General features: G+C 35.8%; 1 protein-coding gene across 5 annotated transcripts in view; it reads right to left on the minus strand.

Annotated features, from left to right (window-relative positions):
* Nucleotides 1–330: 330 nt before the first annotated feature.
* LOC124167527 (sodium/hydrogen exchanger 9B2-like) overlaps nucleotides 331–14917 on the minus strand; it is a 391566-nt gene continuing 376979 nt past the window's right edge. For 4 of the 5 annotated variants that reach the window (XM_046545473.1, XM_046545472.1, XM_046545474.1 and 1 more), the window contains 7 exons: nucleotides 13130–13305; nucleotides 12286–12392; nucleotides 9253–9417; nucleotides 8262–8405; nucleotides 7576–7677; nucleotides 6090–6357; nucleotides 331–5050 (listed from right to left, as the gene is read on the minus strand). In XM_046545473.1, the coding sequence (XP_046401429.1) occupies nucleotides 4632–5050; nucleotides 6090–6357; nucleotides 7576–7677; nucleotides 8262–8405; nucleotides 9253–9417; nucleotides 12286–12392; nucleotides 13130–13305 (1381 nt within the window). In that variant the 3' untranslated portion in view covers nucleotides 331–4631. The remainder of the gene's footprint in view (nucleotides 5051–6089; nucleotides 6358–7575; nucleotides 7678–8261; nucleotides 8406–9252; nucleotides 9418–12285; nucleotides 12393–13129; nucleotides 13306–14917) is intronic. The other variant, XR_006866705.1, reaches the window with a different exon arrangement.

Genomic DNA, 14917 nt, shown 5'->3' on the forward strand with positions numbered 1-14917 from the left:
AAAATGAATCATCAACCTATACTTTTAATCCATAACCAAGATTTGTTTCTCGATGTCTTGGGGGTAAATAGTTGTGTCAGTCAAGTGAGCAGGCGATTATTTTGGCTTGGTATTTGCCAAGTATTTATTTGATATATTTCAATGAATACTGAACTGCATGAAACCAAATTCTTTGGGAGGATGCATTCTTTGTGAGTGAAGGTAAGAAGAGCTCATCAAGATTTCTCATTGATATGACCGGATAAAATGAGAAAATTATTGATGCCGTAGCTACAAGGACTTGAGTGTCAATAGTATTTTATATGTTGCATATCATAATATATTTTGAAGTTATTTTACGTCCACATTCAGAATATGCCTCAAATCTTCTTTTGTGGATGGTAAAAGGAAGCAATGGCTCCATTTTGGTGACATAACTTATGTTTCAGTGGTCCTGGTTTTCGCTGAATGTTTGATCTATCAGCTGCAGAAAATTTACAGTGTCATGGGACTGTGGGAAATAAGATTTGATATCATTTGGGAGATAACATTTGATCATCTCTTCTTCCCTGCTCTCCCTGCAGGCCTTTCTTATCTTTGTGGCTCAAACTTTTTCTTTCATGAGTGGGATGATTGACCCAAATGAGACCCTCCCTATTGCTTGTCAGTGATCGCATTCCATTTTCTTGAGGTAATGGCCTGTCCTTCTGATATCCTCTCAATGCGCTCTGGTGACTGATACAAGATGTATGGTGCGCAGAAGAGTTTTAACCAGTGTTGGTAAATGTGGACCAATTTCCATGCTACTTAGTATCAAATTAAATGGAAATTTACTATTAAACTTAATATTATTTTAGTTTTTTTGCCGATGAAATAATGTCACCAAATTATCTAAAATTCTACAAATCCATCTCTAAATGGGTGGAGACCTCCCTAGCAGAAAAAAGGCTCTGGTCTACTTAGAAAATTATAGGCCAAGTGAACCAAATTATGTATATGGGTAGAAATAATATCTTCCTCTGTGACAATGTAATACATAATATCTTCCATTGGAAATAACCAAAATTAGCCAACCAACCTAATAAAAAGCAGATGCTGATGATAGATTTTATTTCTACTCATTTGGATACCTAGTGCCAGAAAAGGCTGGGTAGATTCCCAGAGTTCCCAAGTTGTGAGTTCCCAAGTTTCTTGGAGCTGGCATGCCAGAACTGTTTTGTAATTGGGAAGAATTTCATAAACTTGAGCATGTATAGCATTACTATGCATGTATAACACTACTAAAAACTGTAAGGTTGGTGGAGTTAATTCAGGTCCATTTTTTTCTTGTGTCAATGAATGTGGATTCCTTTGCCATTCACTCTGAATATTAGAATTGGCATGTCAATACATTTAGTCACATGTTACGAAGCCAATTTCATACACATCATAGGCATGTGTGTATGTTAGGGCACTTGCTGTTAGTGAATAAAGAGGAAATGCTCTATTGAAGTTCTGCCTAGCGTTTATAATGGTACTTCATTATTCAGGTAAAAAACAAAACCCCATATCTATCCTACAAGATCAGGTCTCACATAATTACATCTACTCTTGCAAACATGTTCACTTTTTCTTGCGACTTTCAAAAAGTATGTCTTCTTCCATAAGCAGCACCTCCATTGAGGAAGAAAGAACATATTCAAAATAGATTAAAGAAGCATTTTTACAGAAAAGTTGTGAATGGCAGAAAACTGTGGTGCTACAGGAAATAAATATAGGTTGAAAATAAAATTTTTAAATTACCCTGGTTTGCTTCAAAACACAGGTTCAATAAAAAAAGTGCCAATCATCTGAACTAGTGCACCACCATTGTAAAAAGTTTTTTGAACTAGGAATCAGTTCACACTTCCATGCTCAATCACAGCCATTAGAGCAGATCATGATTCGACATTTGGTGGTAGCCCTATCTATTCCTCCTGAAGAACCTTTTATATACACATCTTGACCATGCCAGTTGGTACTCCTGCTGGTTACATATTAATTGGAAATATGGATTCAAAACCGAGAGAATCAAGAATTTCCTTTATAGGTCATGTAATACTATATGCACTTATACTCTGTGCCAGTACCTGTAGCATGAAGGAATATCATAGATTACAGACCATTATGCTGGCATTATTTTCAGTGAATATTTATACAATTACTTTTAAGAGAAACTATTTAACAAGTATGTAATACCTTTGTATTTGTGGACTAATTGTTTAATTAGTCAGCGAGATATACTTCTCATTAAATGTAGACGGTGTATTATCATTGATATCTTCTAATGAATAATTCTTTAAGCCATGGTGGTATTTATTGGTTATTTTTTTTTATTTAAAGCACCTCTGCATACACTTAAGCATTTTTTTCTAGTAGGTATCCAGTTTTTTTTGGTTCATTATATGCTTCCTGTAATCCAGTACATAATTATTGCACACAGAGGCTTAATGCTTAATATTTTCTCTTTTGGGAGGTTACGCAGTGTACCAATTACATACATAGTTTATGTATTTTTTTCATTGGTCTGGAGAGGAATCATACATCGTGACTTTTTTTCCTACCTGCGACTATACACATGTTTGTGTCTGTGCTGGCTGGATGTGTAAATTTCCTCATATTAGAAATGGTTACTGATTGTGAGACTTGTAACTTCGAAGAACAATATGATAAGGCTTAATCCATTATTAAACAGATTATTTATTACTCCTGATAATTTATGAGTAGTAGGACTCACAATGAGAGCCTTGAAACACATTGTTTAGTTATTATCAAAAAGTCTTGCGGTCGAATTCAGTATAGAATTCCCACTGTAAAAACTTTCCCCACTTGCAATTTCTTCAATTGCAGTATCTACTGCTGCAGCTCAAAACAGCAGTTGTACCACAGGAGTTAATGATAGCATCACATTTAATTTTTTCACCAGTTTCCACACCTTGATGATGGTTGCCTGTAAAAATTATTTCAGGGACTTATGTACTTATTCTACTTGACTTTAGAAATTACACTTCTAAATTTAATTTCAGCTAGTTTGCAGCTCTACCCAATTTTGTTTATTTGTGTTGTTAATGTTCTGCAAGAAAACTGGAGAATGTATCAATAATTTTAACATGCTGTGTAGCTCTGAGAAATCGTGCAGATCTTTTAAATCAATGCATTAACTCATAATCACCCTTTTTACTCAAGCCCCTGGCATGACTGACTGACTGTCACCTTGATGCGAGAAAATTCCCGACCTTTTCCAGAAAATCTGTAAATTTTCTGGAAAATGGCGAACTGAAAGTAATTAGACTGAAAACCCCAACTTCTTACCTTCTTCTGTTGTAAAAAATTTCAAAACAACATATCTAGTCCTACTATGCAGGGCTCCGTTTATTGACTAATAGTTCTGTAAATATAAATGTCATGTGAACGTTTGTTGATTCTGTGGGTATACCCATAGGTACCTAAAAGATGAAGGCTTTGTGTGAACAGCATTTCCATTGCTTTTTTTTTGGCAAATAGTCTTGCAGTTATAGTGGTTAGAAGATGGAGATGCGAGAGAAATGAAAGAAATTTTACTATTTCACATTTTATATTAAACTCTAGATTATTTTTACACAAATAAAAAAATGTGCAGTGATTGACCTGAAATTCAGGAGTGCTAGTAGCACTATTAACAGTGCCAAAAGTAGTTTTTCATTCTTTCAGAACAATCACCAATGTTGCAACCATGGTAACATTTAAAAATCACAAAACATCATTCCTTGTACATCAAGAGATGATAAATGTAAAGTATTTATACAGATAAAATATGCATCTTGGTTTGGTAACCATATATAAGATCATTGTAAATAAAAATCAACTCTATCAGACATTTTTATGGTCCCTCTTTAATTAAAAAATACCCAATTTCTCTGTGCATACGATTCAGCAATGTATGAGATGACTTTGAGTTTCAGTTTGGATTTAAAAACATCGTAAATTTGCAATTTATTAAAAATAGATAATTTTGGAGACACCTGGATCATATGCACAAAGAAATAGGATGGTCTCAAAGTTTCATTAGACCAGTTTTATATGAACACTTTCTGAAGGCCCTTGAAAACATGTTCAATATACCTTCAATGAGAAATAACTTAATTGTGGTGATCAGTTCTGGTTTGTACAGATGCACAGTTTGTGATTTAAATCTCAAAATTTGCAGTTGAGTTCAATCACCATCTTAAATACCTCCGCATGGTAACTTCTTACATAGTTTGTTTTACCCTTGGCAATAAAGCCAGGAAAATTGTTTCCCCTTTTTTTTAAGTGGTACTCATTTTAGTTTTACATGACTTTAAAGGCTCCATAATTTATTCCAGTGACATGTAACCAAATTGACAGTCTACTTTACTACCTTCTTTTCATCACTATCTCAAATTGGCTGTTCACAAATGAGATTCCCAAAAATTCACCATTGATGATGCGATTCCCTGTTTACCGTTCCTCCCTCCCCTACCCATATTTGATTCAAGACTTTGCTCAAATGCTAAACATATCTCTAAACAGTGGCTGGGCTTGCAATGAGGTTAATTTAGACAAAATATGAACGTTTTGTGGTGAATTTTACCGTCGCAGATCACTTCATGGCTTGCTTTGTGATTTTATAATCATCACCTTGCTTCTCCGTTGCCTTGCACTTCTTGCTTCTCCTCCTTTTTCTCCTCAATCGTTTCTTTCTCTTCCTTCTTCTCTTTCTCCTCCACCTTTTCCTCCTTCTTTTCTTCAATCTTCTCCTTCTCCTCAATGGGCTTTTTCTCGCATTCCTCGTCGTCGAGACCTCCGACCGTGAGCATTGGACCATCAATTCCCTTCAAGTTAGCCCGCCAATCATCCTTCAGGATCCCAGGTCGTGTCGTTTCGAGTATTTCTGATTTCTCCGTCTTCACCTGCCCCTCCTCTGCATCTTCCTCCTTCACGTCCTCCATCTCCTCATCTTCATCCTCGTCTTCCTCTCCCTCGTAGAGTGAAATGTCTCGCAGCGAAGGACGAGGACGAGGGTTCCATGCGCCCATTGGAGTGAGAACCACACCTACAGAAATTAAACAATGGCTCATCATATGTACAATACATGCAATAATGGTGCTAATACCAAATAAAGTGAAACAAATTTTTCGGTCAGTTCCATATTAATGTGAGAGAAATATTGGCTAAATGTTTCCTTCACCCATGAAATATTTAAATTAAATCTACATGCATTTCTTTTCTTCTGTCATTACACATGAATAAGATTTCTTCTAACATGACCAACACGTTGCATATGGATGGGGAGAATGCTCATCATTTTTTTTGCGTGCATTCAGGACAGATGACAAATATTCTAGCCATTAAGGTACGTCCACTTAAACAATTTTAATGCACACTATAAGTGTTTGGTAGTTTGTTTTCAGTTGTTGTTTGATTTTTATCATGTGTTGCCATATCATAATATTTGATAAGACAAAGTTATTTTGTAAAAATTAGCTTTTTAACCATCCTTTAACCAGAGGCAGTGTGCCCAAATTGGCATATATTTTCAATCTCTACTCAGATAAGTCACTCCTTTACATTTAAATATGTACCCCGGCACACAATATACCAAGAATTACCTTTCATGGATTTTATATTGTTTGCACTTTTGAAACATGCTCAATGATATATTTGTGGTTATGATCTAAACCTGATGATAACCTATAGAAAGTTGCTTCTATCATTCAGTTTCACAAGGATTAATCAGCAAAATTTTCCCTGTGACCCTTAAGGGTACGAGAAAGAAAATAAAAGATGGTCATTGTGTTTCAATCAGTGTGAAATTAAGGGATAAGGGTAATTCTAATTATTGCATTATTTTCTTGAGTGCTAGTTGACTCAACTCTTTTCTTATCCAGCATAAAGGGATATCTGAGAATCTTGACCATTTTTAATTTATGCTTTATATATTGTATTTATATGAATTGACTTCATTCAGGATTCAAGTCCTTATAGCACGTTTCATTTTGAGTGAAGTCATATGATTTGATTATAATTTGCATGTTGCTGATGGTTTACGTCTCATGTGACAGCTGTTAGCAAAATGACAGTCCTATACCAACCTCCATGGAATGATGACTGCCTTCGTGACGCCTTTTTCAGCAGTCTTGGTCCTGAGAGAGATATTGCAATTGCTCCTATGGGCGCAGTAAGCATAATAGACAGTACTGATATGACAAGAACTATTTTTGCCCATTCTATTTCGTCTTTTGCTGGATTCAGTCCATCATCATCAACTGGGTTGCCATCAGTTATGGCTGTGTTGTGCTTAATCCCACCTTCTTCTGATTTCCCAGTAAGTAATCCAAGAACCACTGGCCCCAAAGCAGCCTGAGAAGGAGAAAAATGTTTTTTTCTGCTTTACCGATTTTTTAATTTTCATATAAAAAGATGCATCTGCTGAGAGCTGTACAATTTTATAGGTTTGAATTATAAAAAGTGACAAAAATAACTGAGAAATTCCACCAAATAACCTTGCAACACATGAACTTCTCACAAAACTACTTACATTGACAAAATTACATTGAAAAAGAGTATTCAATTTTCCCTACAAAAAATTAATCTCAGTGATGAAAAAATAAAAGTTTTATACAACATGGATCAGCTCTTTTCAATTATGATATCTGTAAGATACTATATGTATTTGAAGAATATACGTACAAAGAAAATTCATTTTTCCTTAAAAAAATTGAAGCATTCACATGATAAAGGTAGTAAGACAGAAAACTTTGAAATTTCGTTTATTCATGGAGAAGGTAGTGCATGCACATTAGCTTTTAAAAAGTGTCTACGGTGCAAAGTTGGGGAAGTCTTTGGACTATAATGTTCCTCCATTTTAAATATTTCAAAACATATAGAGAATAAACCACTGAACCCAAATGCTAGCCCGTTTTGGCAATAAATAGTGATAAATATTCAAGGTTATATTGACAAAGTTAAAAGTTTATCTAAAGAATTTTATGCTTTTACGATGAGTGAGAATGACCAACAAATATTGAGCGTATGCAACCTGCGTGCCACCCAAAGTGTGTGCCTGGGGTGGCACGCGCTCACACTTGGGGGCCTTATCTCGGGAACCACTGGTCAAAATTGGAAAAAAATTTAGGTGCAGCTTGAAAAACGTCCAATGTATCGTTGGTTACCATATAAAATTAGTTGAAAAATACCAGCACCTTTTTATCGCCATTCGTATCCCGTAAACAGCCAAAAATACCAAAATTTCTCATCTTTTGAAAAATGGAAAAATAAGGACAACCCTCCACCACCCACGTGCCAATGGCGTGGACAACATAGACAGTCAATTGTTACAACATATCAGTAGCTACGATTGACGAAGTTTGTACACTAATATAAGCTTCACGATGTTGGTGAACCTCTTTCTTACGTCTCCTCTAAAATTAACATTTAGTGACTTACTACCTTTCCCATGTCATCGCTTCAGTTAATATTAGTAACGAAAAGAATTATGTGAAAGAATTTTTATACCGGTAATTAAGGATCAGTGTTTAGTGATGATTATATCTGTAAAATACTGTTCGTTGAACTCACCTGCACTGTGGCTTTGGCCATCCATGACAATGAAACAAAAATCTTCTCTTTCAAGTTTAGCTTGCAGCCAATGGATATTATGATGGTGCATAGTATTCTTATCTGAAAAAATGTTTTTATTAATGGAGAAATCAAGGTTTCTGGTGATATGCTGTCATAATTTTATATCTTTTTAGATATTTATTCTATTTATAAGTAAATTAATGCTATGGTATGAACAATCTATGATTTTTTCTAGTTAAGATGAGGTGTAATAGTATCTGAAACACAATAATTTTCACATAAAGCACTAATTCTCATTTTATTGAACTCTTAATGAATGCGAACTTTCTTCTCGCCTATGCTGCTGGTTAGTACCTGCGATTAGTAAATGTGTTCAACATAAATTAAAGTCATCATTTTCAATATCTGATTTCATGAATAATAAATGAAAAGTCCTTCAATTGAAATTATTTCACAAGAATTGTCTTAAAATGATGGTATAGGTGGATTTTTGCTGTGGCAAATTTTGAACAAATAACTTGTATGTGAACCCCTGGGAACAAGCACTCTGAATAAAAAATGTGGCTAAAGAGCCCTCAAAGATGCTCATTGGTTATCCAGTAACCCTTCATTTCTTAGCAGAAAGTAGAGAAACATGGTTGAACAATGAGATGATTATCATAATTTTTAATGCTATATCTTACCACGACTCCAACAATGAGAATGCTTAGGCCAATGGAAACAAGCCTTGGTTCCAGTTCATCCAGTTTGATTTCAGTCCCAGTCAGCCCAAAAAGTATGGGTTCGAATATTATCCAGAAAACTTCAAATGCAGTTGCCACTGGATTCTGAAAAATCAAGTTTATGATCATAATGTTATCAGCACTGCAGATTTTCATAAATGCACCACCCATCTAATTGCTTTGTTATTGTAATGGCTGAAGGCTAAAGAAATTATTTATGCTTAACTCTCTTAATTTTTCAGCCTCTGTCTCATCGACACAATGGTGGTGATTTCCACAACATTATGTGAAAAGTTGGTTATTACATGAGATATTGATGACAATACATATATCTGAATGTGAAAATTTTTAAGAAATTGATGTTGGATTCAGGTACATTGATGCAAACCCATAAAAAATGTTTGAGGAAGGTGGTTCACTTTGAAAGGGAGTACAATTCAATAGGATTCATTTGCAAGGGTGAGAAAACCTAAGACTGTATCTCAATAGTGTCCTTGAAATAGGTTGGAACTCCTTGACCTCACTCCCACTTACTTAATGGCCTTGCATAATGAAGCTTAAGGTCTGCCCTTCAATCCATATTTAATGAGTACCATTCTAAAATATCCAACTGCGACTATCCCTCCCACTTATAACTCTCATTTGCCATTTCTGTTCACGAGCATGAATTGCACCATTAATTTTTTCAAATATATTATGTAGGTATATTTTACTGCATAGTAGTTCTTGTTATGCACCTTAGGAAGCCTTTGTGCAGCTTAATTGATAAATTGAGACAGTATATTTTTTTTTTAATCACAAACAGTGGGAAATCGTTACTATGTGTTTAGTTAGGTACTTACTACATCCTTTGGAGAAGCATGTAAATTAAATGGGAATCGAATTAAGAGTTGTTGAATATAGGCAAATAAGAAAAAAGTTGAATCAGAGGAGTTCTTTGAACCAATCTTACATCTTCAATGTCCCAACCCTGACTTGTCCAGCATACACAGGAGACAAAGGCCGCCGTTATGCATCCTAAGGGTCCAGCCCCTCCAAAGCCTATTTCTTCACTCCCAATCACAGCCACAAGTCCACCTCCAAACAGCATCAGCACTCGTAAAGGCACTACAAAAGGCTGGAAAAGAACATTATGTACTTTCAGTCATGAGGGTAAATATCATAATTGAAAGTGGATTATATAAGCCAGGTAATAGTTTTACATTTTAATACATTTTTACAGTGAAACCTATCATAAATTACCAATGAAGGGGTTGAAGAAAAGTTGTAGTCTCAGGCGTGATTTCGTAGAATTTGGTAATGGTTGAAAAGCAAAGACTTGGTAATTCCTAATAATTTATCATTTACCCAGACCTCAAGGCAGTGGCTGATACAGAATGGGGGAACAGGGGGTGCATGCACCCCCCTTGTGGGGCTGCCCGCATTGCTAAACATTGCAGAACCACAGTTGTAACTTTTTTATATCATAAGATGGCATTCTCATGTATTTTTGCATTATAACTTTAATTAAAAACTTCTTAAAATTTGCATTTGACTTGATTATATTTTATTGCGATAAAAGTAAAGGTAACTCAAGGTATCATCCTCCCCTCCCTTTCAGTTTTTTCTGTATCCGCTACTACCTGAAACTCAGTATGGCTGTGCTCAACCACTCCCTTCTAACTTGATACTTCTATTTGGCCTGATGATGACATTAAACATCAAAACGAATTATTATTAATGAACTAGTAGACAGTACAATAAGTTTTATCATTTACCAGCATGCTATTCCACCATATCTTGCCAAACGCAGTTGAAATCTCAATTATAAAATATTCTCTCATTTCTGTAGGATCATTTCTGGCTTTGCTAGAGTAGTTCACATTGCCTTAACCCTTAAGAGTACAGGAATGTTTTTATACATTTTGCACCCTGACTGCAGCATTTACCAAAACTTTTTATGCCTACCTGGATATCTTGCACTTTGACACTTTCCCTCACCATAAGGATCGCTAAGGGGCATAACCCTACCAGACCAGCCCTCATGGCAGGGGGTGCCTCCTGCACTGGCCTGCAGCAAAAATCATGAACTCCCGCAGCTAAAGGGTTAATAACAGCACTGAGATTCTAGCACCTCATATATTCCCATCCCTATCCCTACCCTGGGGACATTGTAGGGCTCTCATTGATGCGGTGTCTCCTTTTCCCTTTTCCTTCCTCTCCTCACCCCTTTTGAGGAGTGCAGGCGTAAAAGTTTCCGACTTGGTTTCTGGCCCTCTGCTGTGTAACCCCATGAGCCCATCCCGGGTACTCTTTTCCAAATCGAGTATTGAGTAAACTGCTGGGTATCAATGGATTTGGGCAACTTGACAGCTGCTTGGGCATTTGCTTACAACTTTGCTTTGCTCGTGTGACTAGTCTTTCTGACAGTGTACAGATTACTTTCCTACAGTAAGTGTATGCTTTCTGTAACTACAGTCTTGTCCGATGACAGTTTAAAGGGAGGGGTGGAGAACCGTGTGTCAGCAGGGTTTGTAGCAAATCGCTGTCCCCCAAAAGCACCTCACACCCTCGCCTAGTCATACAACATTTCTAAATGCATATGAAGCACTGAAACAAGCCTGAGACACCTAAACAAGCCCTTTCTTTGAATAACCAAAGTAAAGAATTCTTCCTTTGAGTCCTTAATGTTCGTCGTCCCTCCTGGCTCCTTTCTTCACGGAACCCTTTTGTTTACATGTGAGGTGGGCGTTTCCCTTTCTTTCCTGGCAACCTTGCCCCCCACCCCAAACTAGACCATTCAATTGTCATCGGACAACTCTCAGCGGCTGGACTGTAGTAGGAGCATTCTAAAGAGCTGTGAAAGTGAGGCATGTTTTTTCAGCTGAATGAGTGATTATGACAGTACTTGAATATTCATTGTTGAGCATAGCCACCCAGTGAGAAATGGGTGGTGGAATCCACGTGGAACCCACGTGGAAATTTGGTGGAAAAATTAAAACAGCAGTTGTTGCTGTCCTAAAACCATTAAAACCTCAACCACTCTATATCTAAACCTTCTATATATGTGTCTACGATTTTTCCTGTGCTCTCAGGGCTGCCTTTCCACGAATTATATAAAAATAGAATGTGCGATACATTTTCACATAACTAGCGTGGTTTCAGGATGATAAATGACGCAATGTCACCAGAGAGTTAAGTTCCACAAATTAGAAATTCTGTTTAACATTTTATGATAATCACCACAAATCCACTTGAAATCAACGTGGATTCCACGTGGGTCCAACCACTCAATATCCACCACCACCAAATATCCACCACTCAACGTGGATTCCACCACCCATTTCTCACTGGGCATACTTTGCCACAGATTTCTGATCACTCTGCCAGAGAGTAGGGTCTTTGCCCATTTCTCAATCAAAAATGTGGAACGAGAAATGACTCTCTTGCAGCCTTCTGACTGTGGCTGTGTGCAGAAGTTGTTTTGCAGGGCTCAAGATACAATGCACTGCACAAGTTACAGGTACATAAATGCGTGTTTTTTTTCTTTGAGTACAATGACAGTGTGTTTTTGAAAAAAAATTGTTGTTCCTGATGATGAAGTTCAATAGTCATGCATGTTAATGAATTACCTATGTGGAATTACTCAGTCTTTGCCTTTCAATCATGATTGGGCCTTTAATTCAGACAAAATATTTGGTATAATTTGGCAATTTTATACAATCGCTGGCATAATTCTGTACATCAAGTTGAAATTTTTTTATTGGTAATTTTGGTAATTAGGACCAACAACTACAAACTTTAAGCACGAGCCAAAGACCAATTAAAAATAAAACTTTTTTTCAGTCCACCCTACTTCGCAGCCAGTTTAGCCATCCATATGGTCCCAGCATGGACTGCATAGCCATATCACTTACATAGAAGATTCTACAAGGATCAGTTGATGGCAGCTCATTAGTTCAAGGTTGTTAGGTATTATGTCAAGAAAATTGCAATTATTACTCACATCACCTCGATCAGGAACATATTTGGACAGAAGTCCCCACACAATGCCGAAACCTACACCCAGAATGATGGCAAGTGGTCCCATTAAAATCTCATATGCCAAAGCATCTGAAAAGAAACGTACATTTATTATTACTGATTCCCTTGATGCAAATAATTTTTTATGTCACTTGGAATTAAAAATCATTTGATTTTTCAGGTATGCATTTTTTTTTAGATTTTTCTCTTTGTTTCACTTGCAAAGGATGGGTTTTAGTCATAGACAGGATAAATTACTTAGAATTAATGCCCTCCTTCTGATACACAAGTTTTATTCTGATTACAGAATGATGATTTGTTTCCTTTGCCCACAAGAAAGCACTGATTACAAGATGATCAGAATTATATAGGATTTTAGACAAAACTGTCTCGTATGGAATAAAAAAATAACACATACATGCCATGTAGGATGAATTAAAAAACATTATTACAAGGGTTTCTGTGCCAATGGGCAGAAGCGGCAGTGCTTGAGGAGCTAATGGATCATTGAATGTTTCTACATTATGATAAAATACCAGCATAGCTTGCGAATTATAGCCATCCAATATTGTTCATAATTCTAACTGTGGATGGTGCAAATTGTTGTTGACATGACAAAGTATAAAATCATGGTTTAGTTTAACCTGCACAAGATGAACCCATTGGAAAACATATGAAACGGAAAATTATTTTTCCCTTTTCACCTGAATTCCGATGAGTTTAAGAATTTTGATAGTATTTAACTGCATTTGGTTTAGTATGCTCATTTAAACTGTGAAGGCAATGGTGTATCCTTTATGTAGTTGGGAATATAATTCTAATCTTACCTGAAGAGAACATCATGCTCTGTATGACTCCAAACACAGCCACAGAAAATGCATCATCAATGCCAGAGACAGCAATAATAAGTGTTGGGATGCCCTTGGCGACACCATAGCCCTTCTCTCGTAATCGAATCAAGCAGGGCACCACCACGGCAGGGGAGACAGCAGCCACTATAGATCTAACATATTATCAATATTAATCTCTGTTGTAAGAAATTGAACAACTGTCACCATGACATAAATAGAAGGAGAAAAATGATTTGCTTTGATGGATGCATGTAGGAAAATATGTAAAAATTTTGACCCAGATCCCTTGGATGTTGTCCAAATGATCTAGATCACAATGGACATGCTAGACTACTTAAATATGTATCTAAGTTAGTATTTGCTTTAGTTTTGATTTTCTAGAAACAGTGAGTGATTATGTACATGCATTCCCTAGACTTTGCTGTATTAATAATAAATGACTTTTATTGAAATTGTTGCTTTCCTTGAGAACATATCCACATTAGACTTCAACGGTTCACCCATAAAATACATAAATTGAAAGTACATATTAAGATAATTTTGAAAAATAACTTTTATTGCAAACGAGCAGGCAAATTTCTAGGTGAATTTCCTTCAAAAGATAGAGTAATTCCAAATGAAATTGATTTGGTTTGGTAATGTTGAACCGTAATTCCATAGATTTATTTTAGACTAACACAATGTGTTTCATCACACTCAAGGGCGTACCCAGGATCTAAACTATAAGGGGGCAAGCGATTGTTCGAGTTGTAATACAGAAAGGGTTATGAAACAAAAACAGTGCTTTATTATTTTTAAAATTATATGCTCAGGAAAAAATATTTTTATTGTAATTACATGTTTGATACTAACCCTTAACCAGTGACGTGCAATTCTTGTTACACTACCAGTGACGGGAGATCGCAATAAAACAAAAATTCGTAAAACGTTTCAAAGTCATTTTTATTGCTTAGTTTCAAGTTTCCTTGACTTCTCAACTATTATAAAACTTATGTTTGATATTATACATTCCCAATACGAACCAACTTTTTCAGTAAAAATTGTTATTTGAAACAGGATCAAAAAACTGATATCAAAAACACTTGAGTTGTTATTATTATTGTACTTTTTGTAATTAAATACTAACTATCCACGTTATGAAGCTAAAAATGCTTCCTTGCAAATTATTAATTATTATTATTCTTTAAAAATCACTAGGAATTGTTTTTAACAACTATTGGAATTATTTCTACAAGCATTACGTTTATTGGTTTTTCCAATTTTGTGACGTGAGGTCTCACAGAGCGCTACTTAAATTCAGTTGCAAATTTTCAGAAGTAAATAATAGGAACGTTAAATTTTAAGAGTGCTATGAACTTACTGTACCAAATTAAGACACTCCCAAGGATTATTGATATTTTGAAATAGCAAATTTGAAAATATTCATAATTTTAGAAACGCAGCGGTCGCTCAGACTGCACATCACCGGTTGGGGTTAATATCACTTTTCTTTGATTTAAAGAAAATTTGTTCAAAAATTTCATTTTGATCTAAATTTACTTTTGTTTCTAGGGTGGAGGGGGGGAGGGCAGTTGCATGGCCGCTGGGTATGCCTATGACCACACTGGCATAATCACGTGCTTGTCCTAAATCTGTGGAAGTTACAAAGGTTACGCTTATTCTATCATCAACACTTTTCCATTACTATTCTCTATCATTGCCCATTAAAGGTAACTATATGTACAGATTTGGGGAATTAATTAACTAATATTGGAATCATTAACA

This window comes from Ischnura elegans, chromosome 11, assembly GCF_921293095.1.
Source record: "Ischnura elegans chromosome 11, ioIscEleg1.1, whole genome shotgun sequence".
NCBI lineage: Eukaryota > Metazoa > Arthropoda > Insecta > Odonata > Coenagrionidae > Ischnura > Ischnura elegans.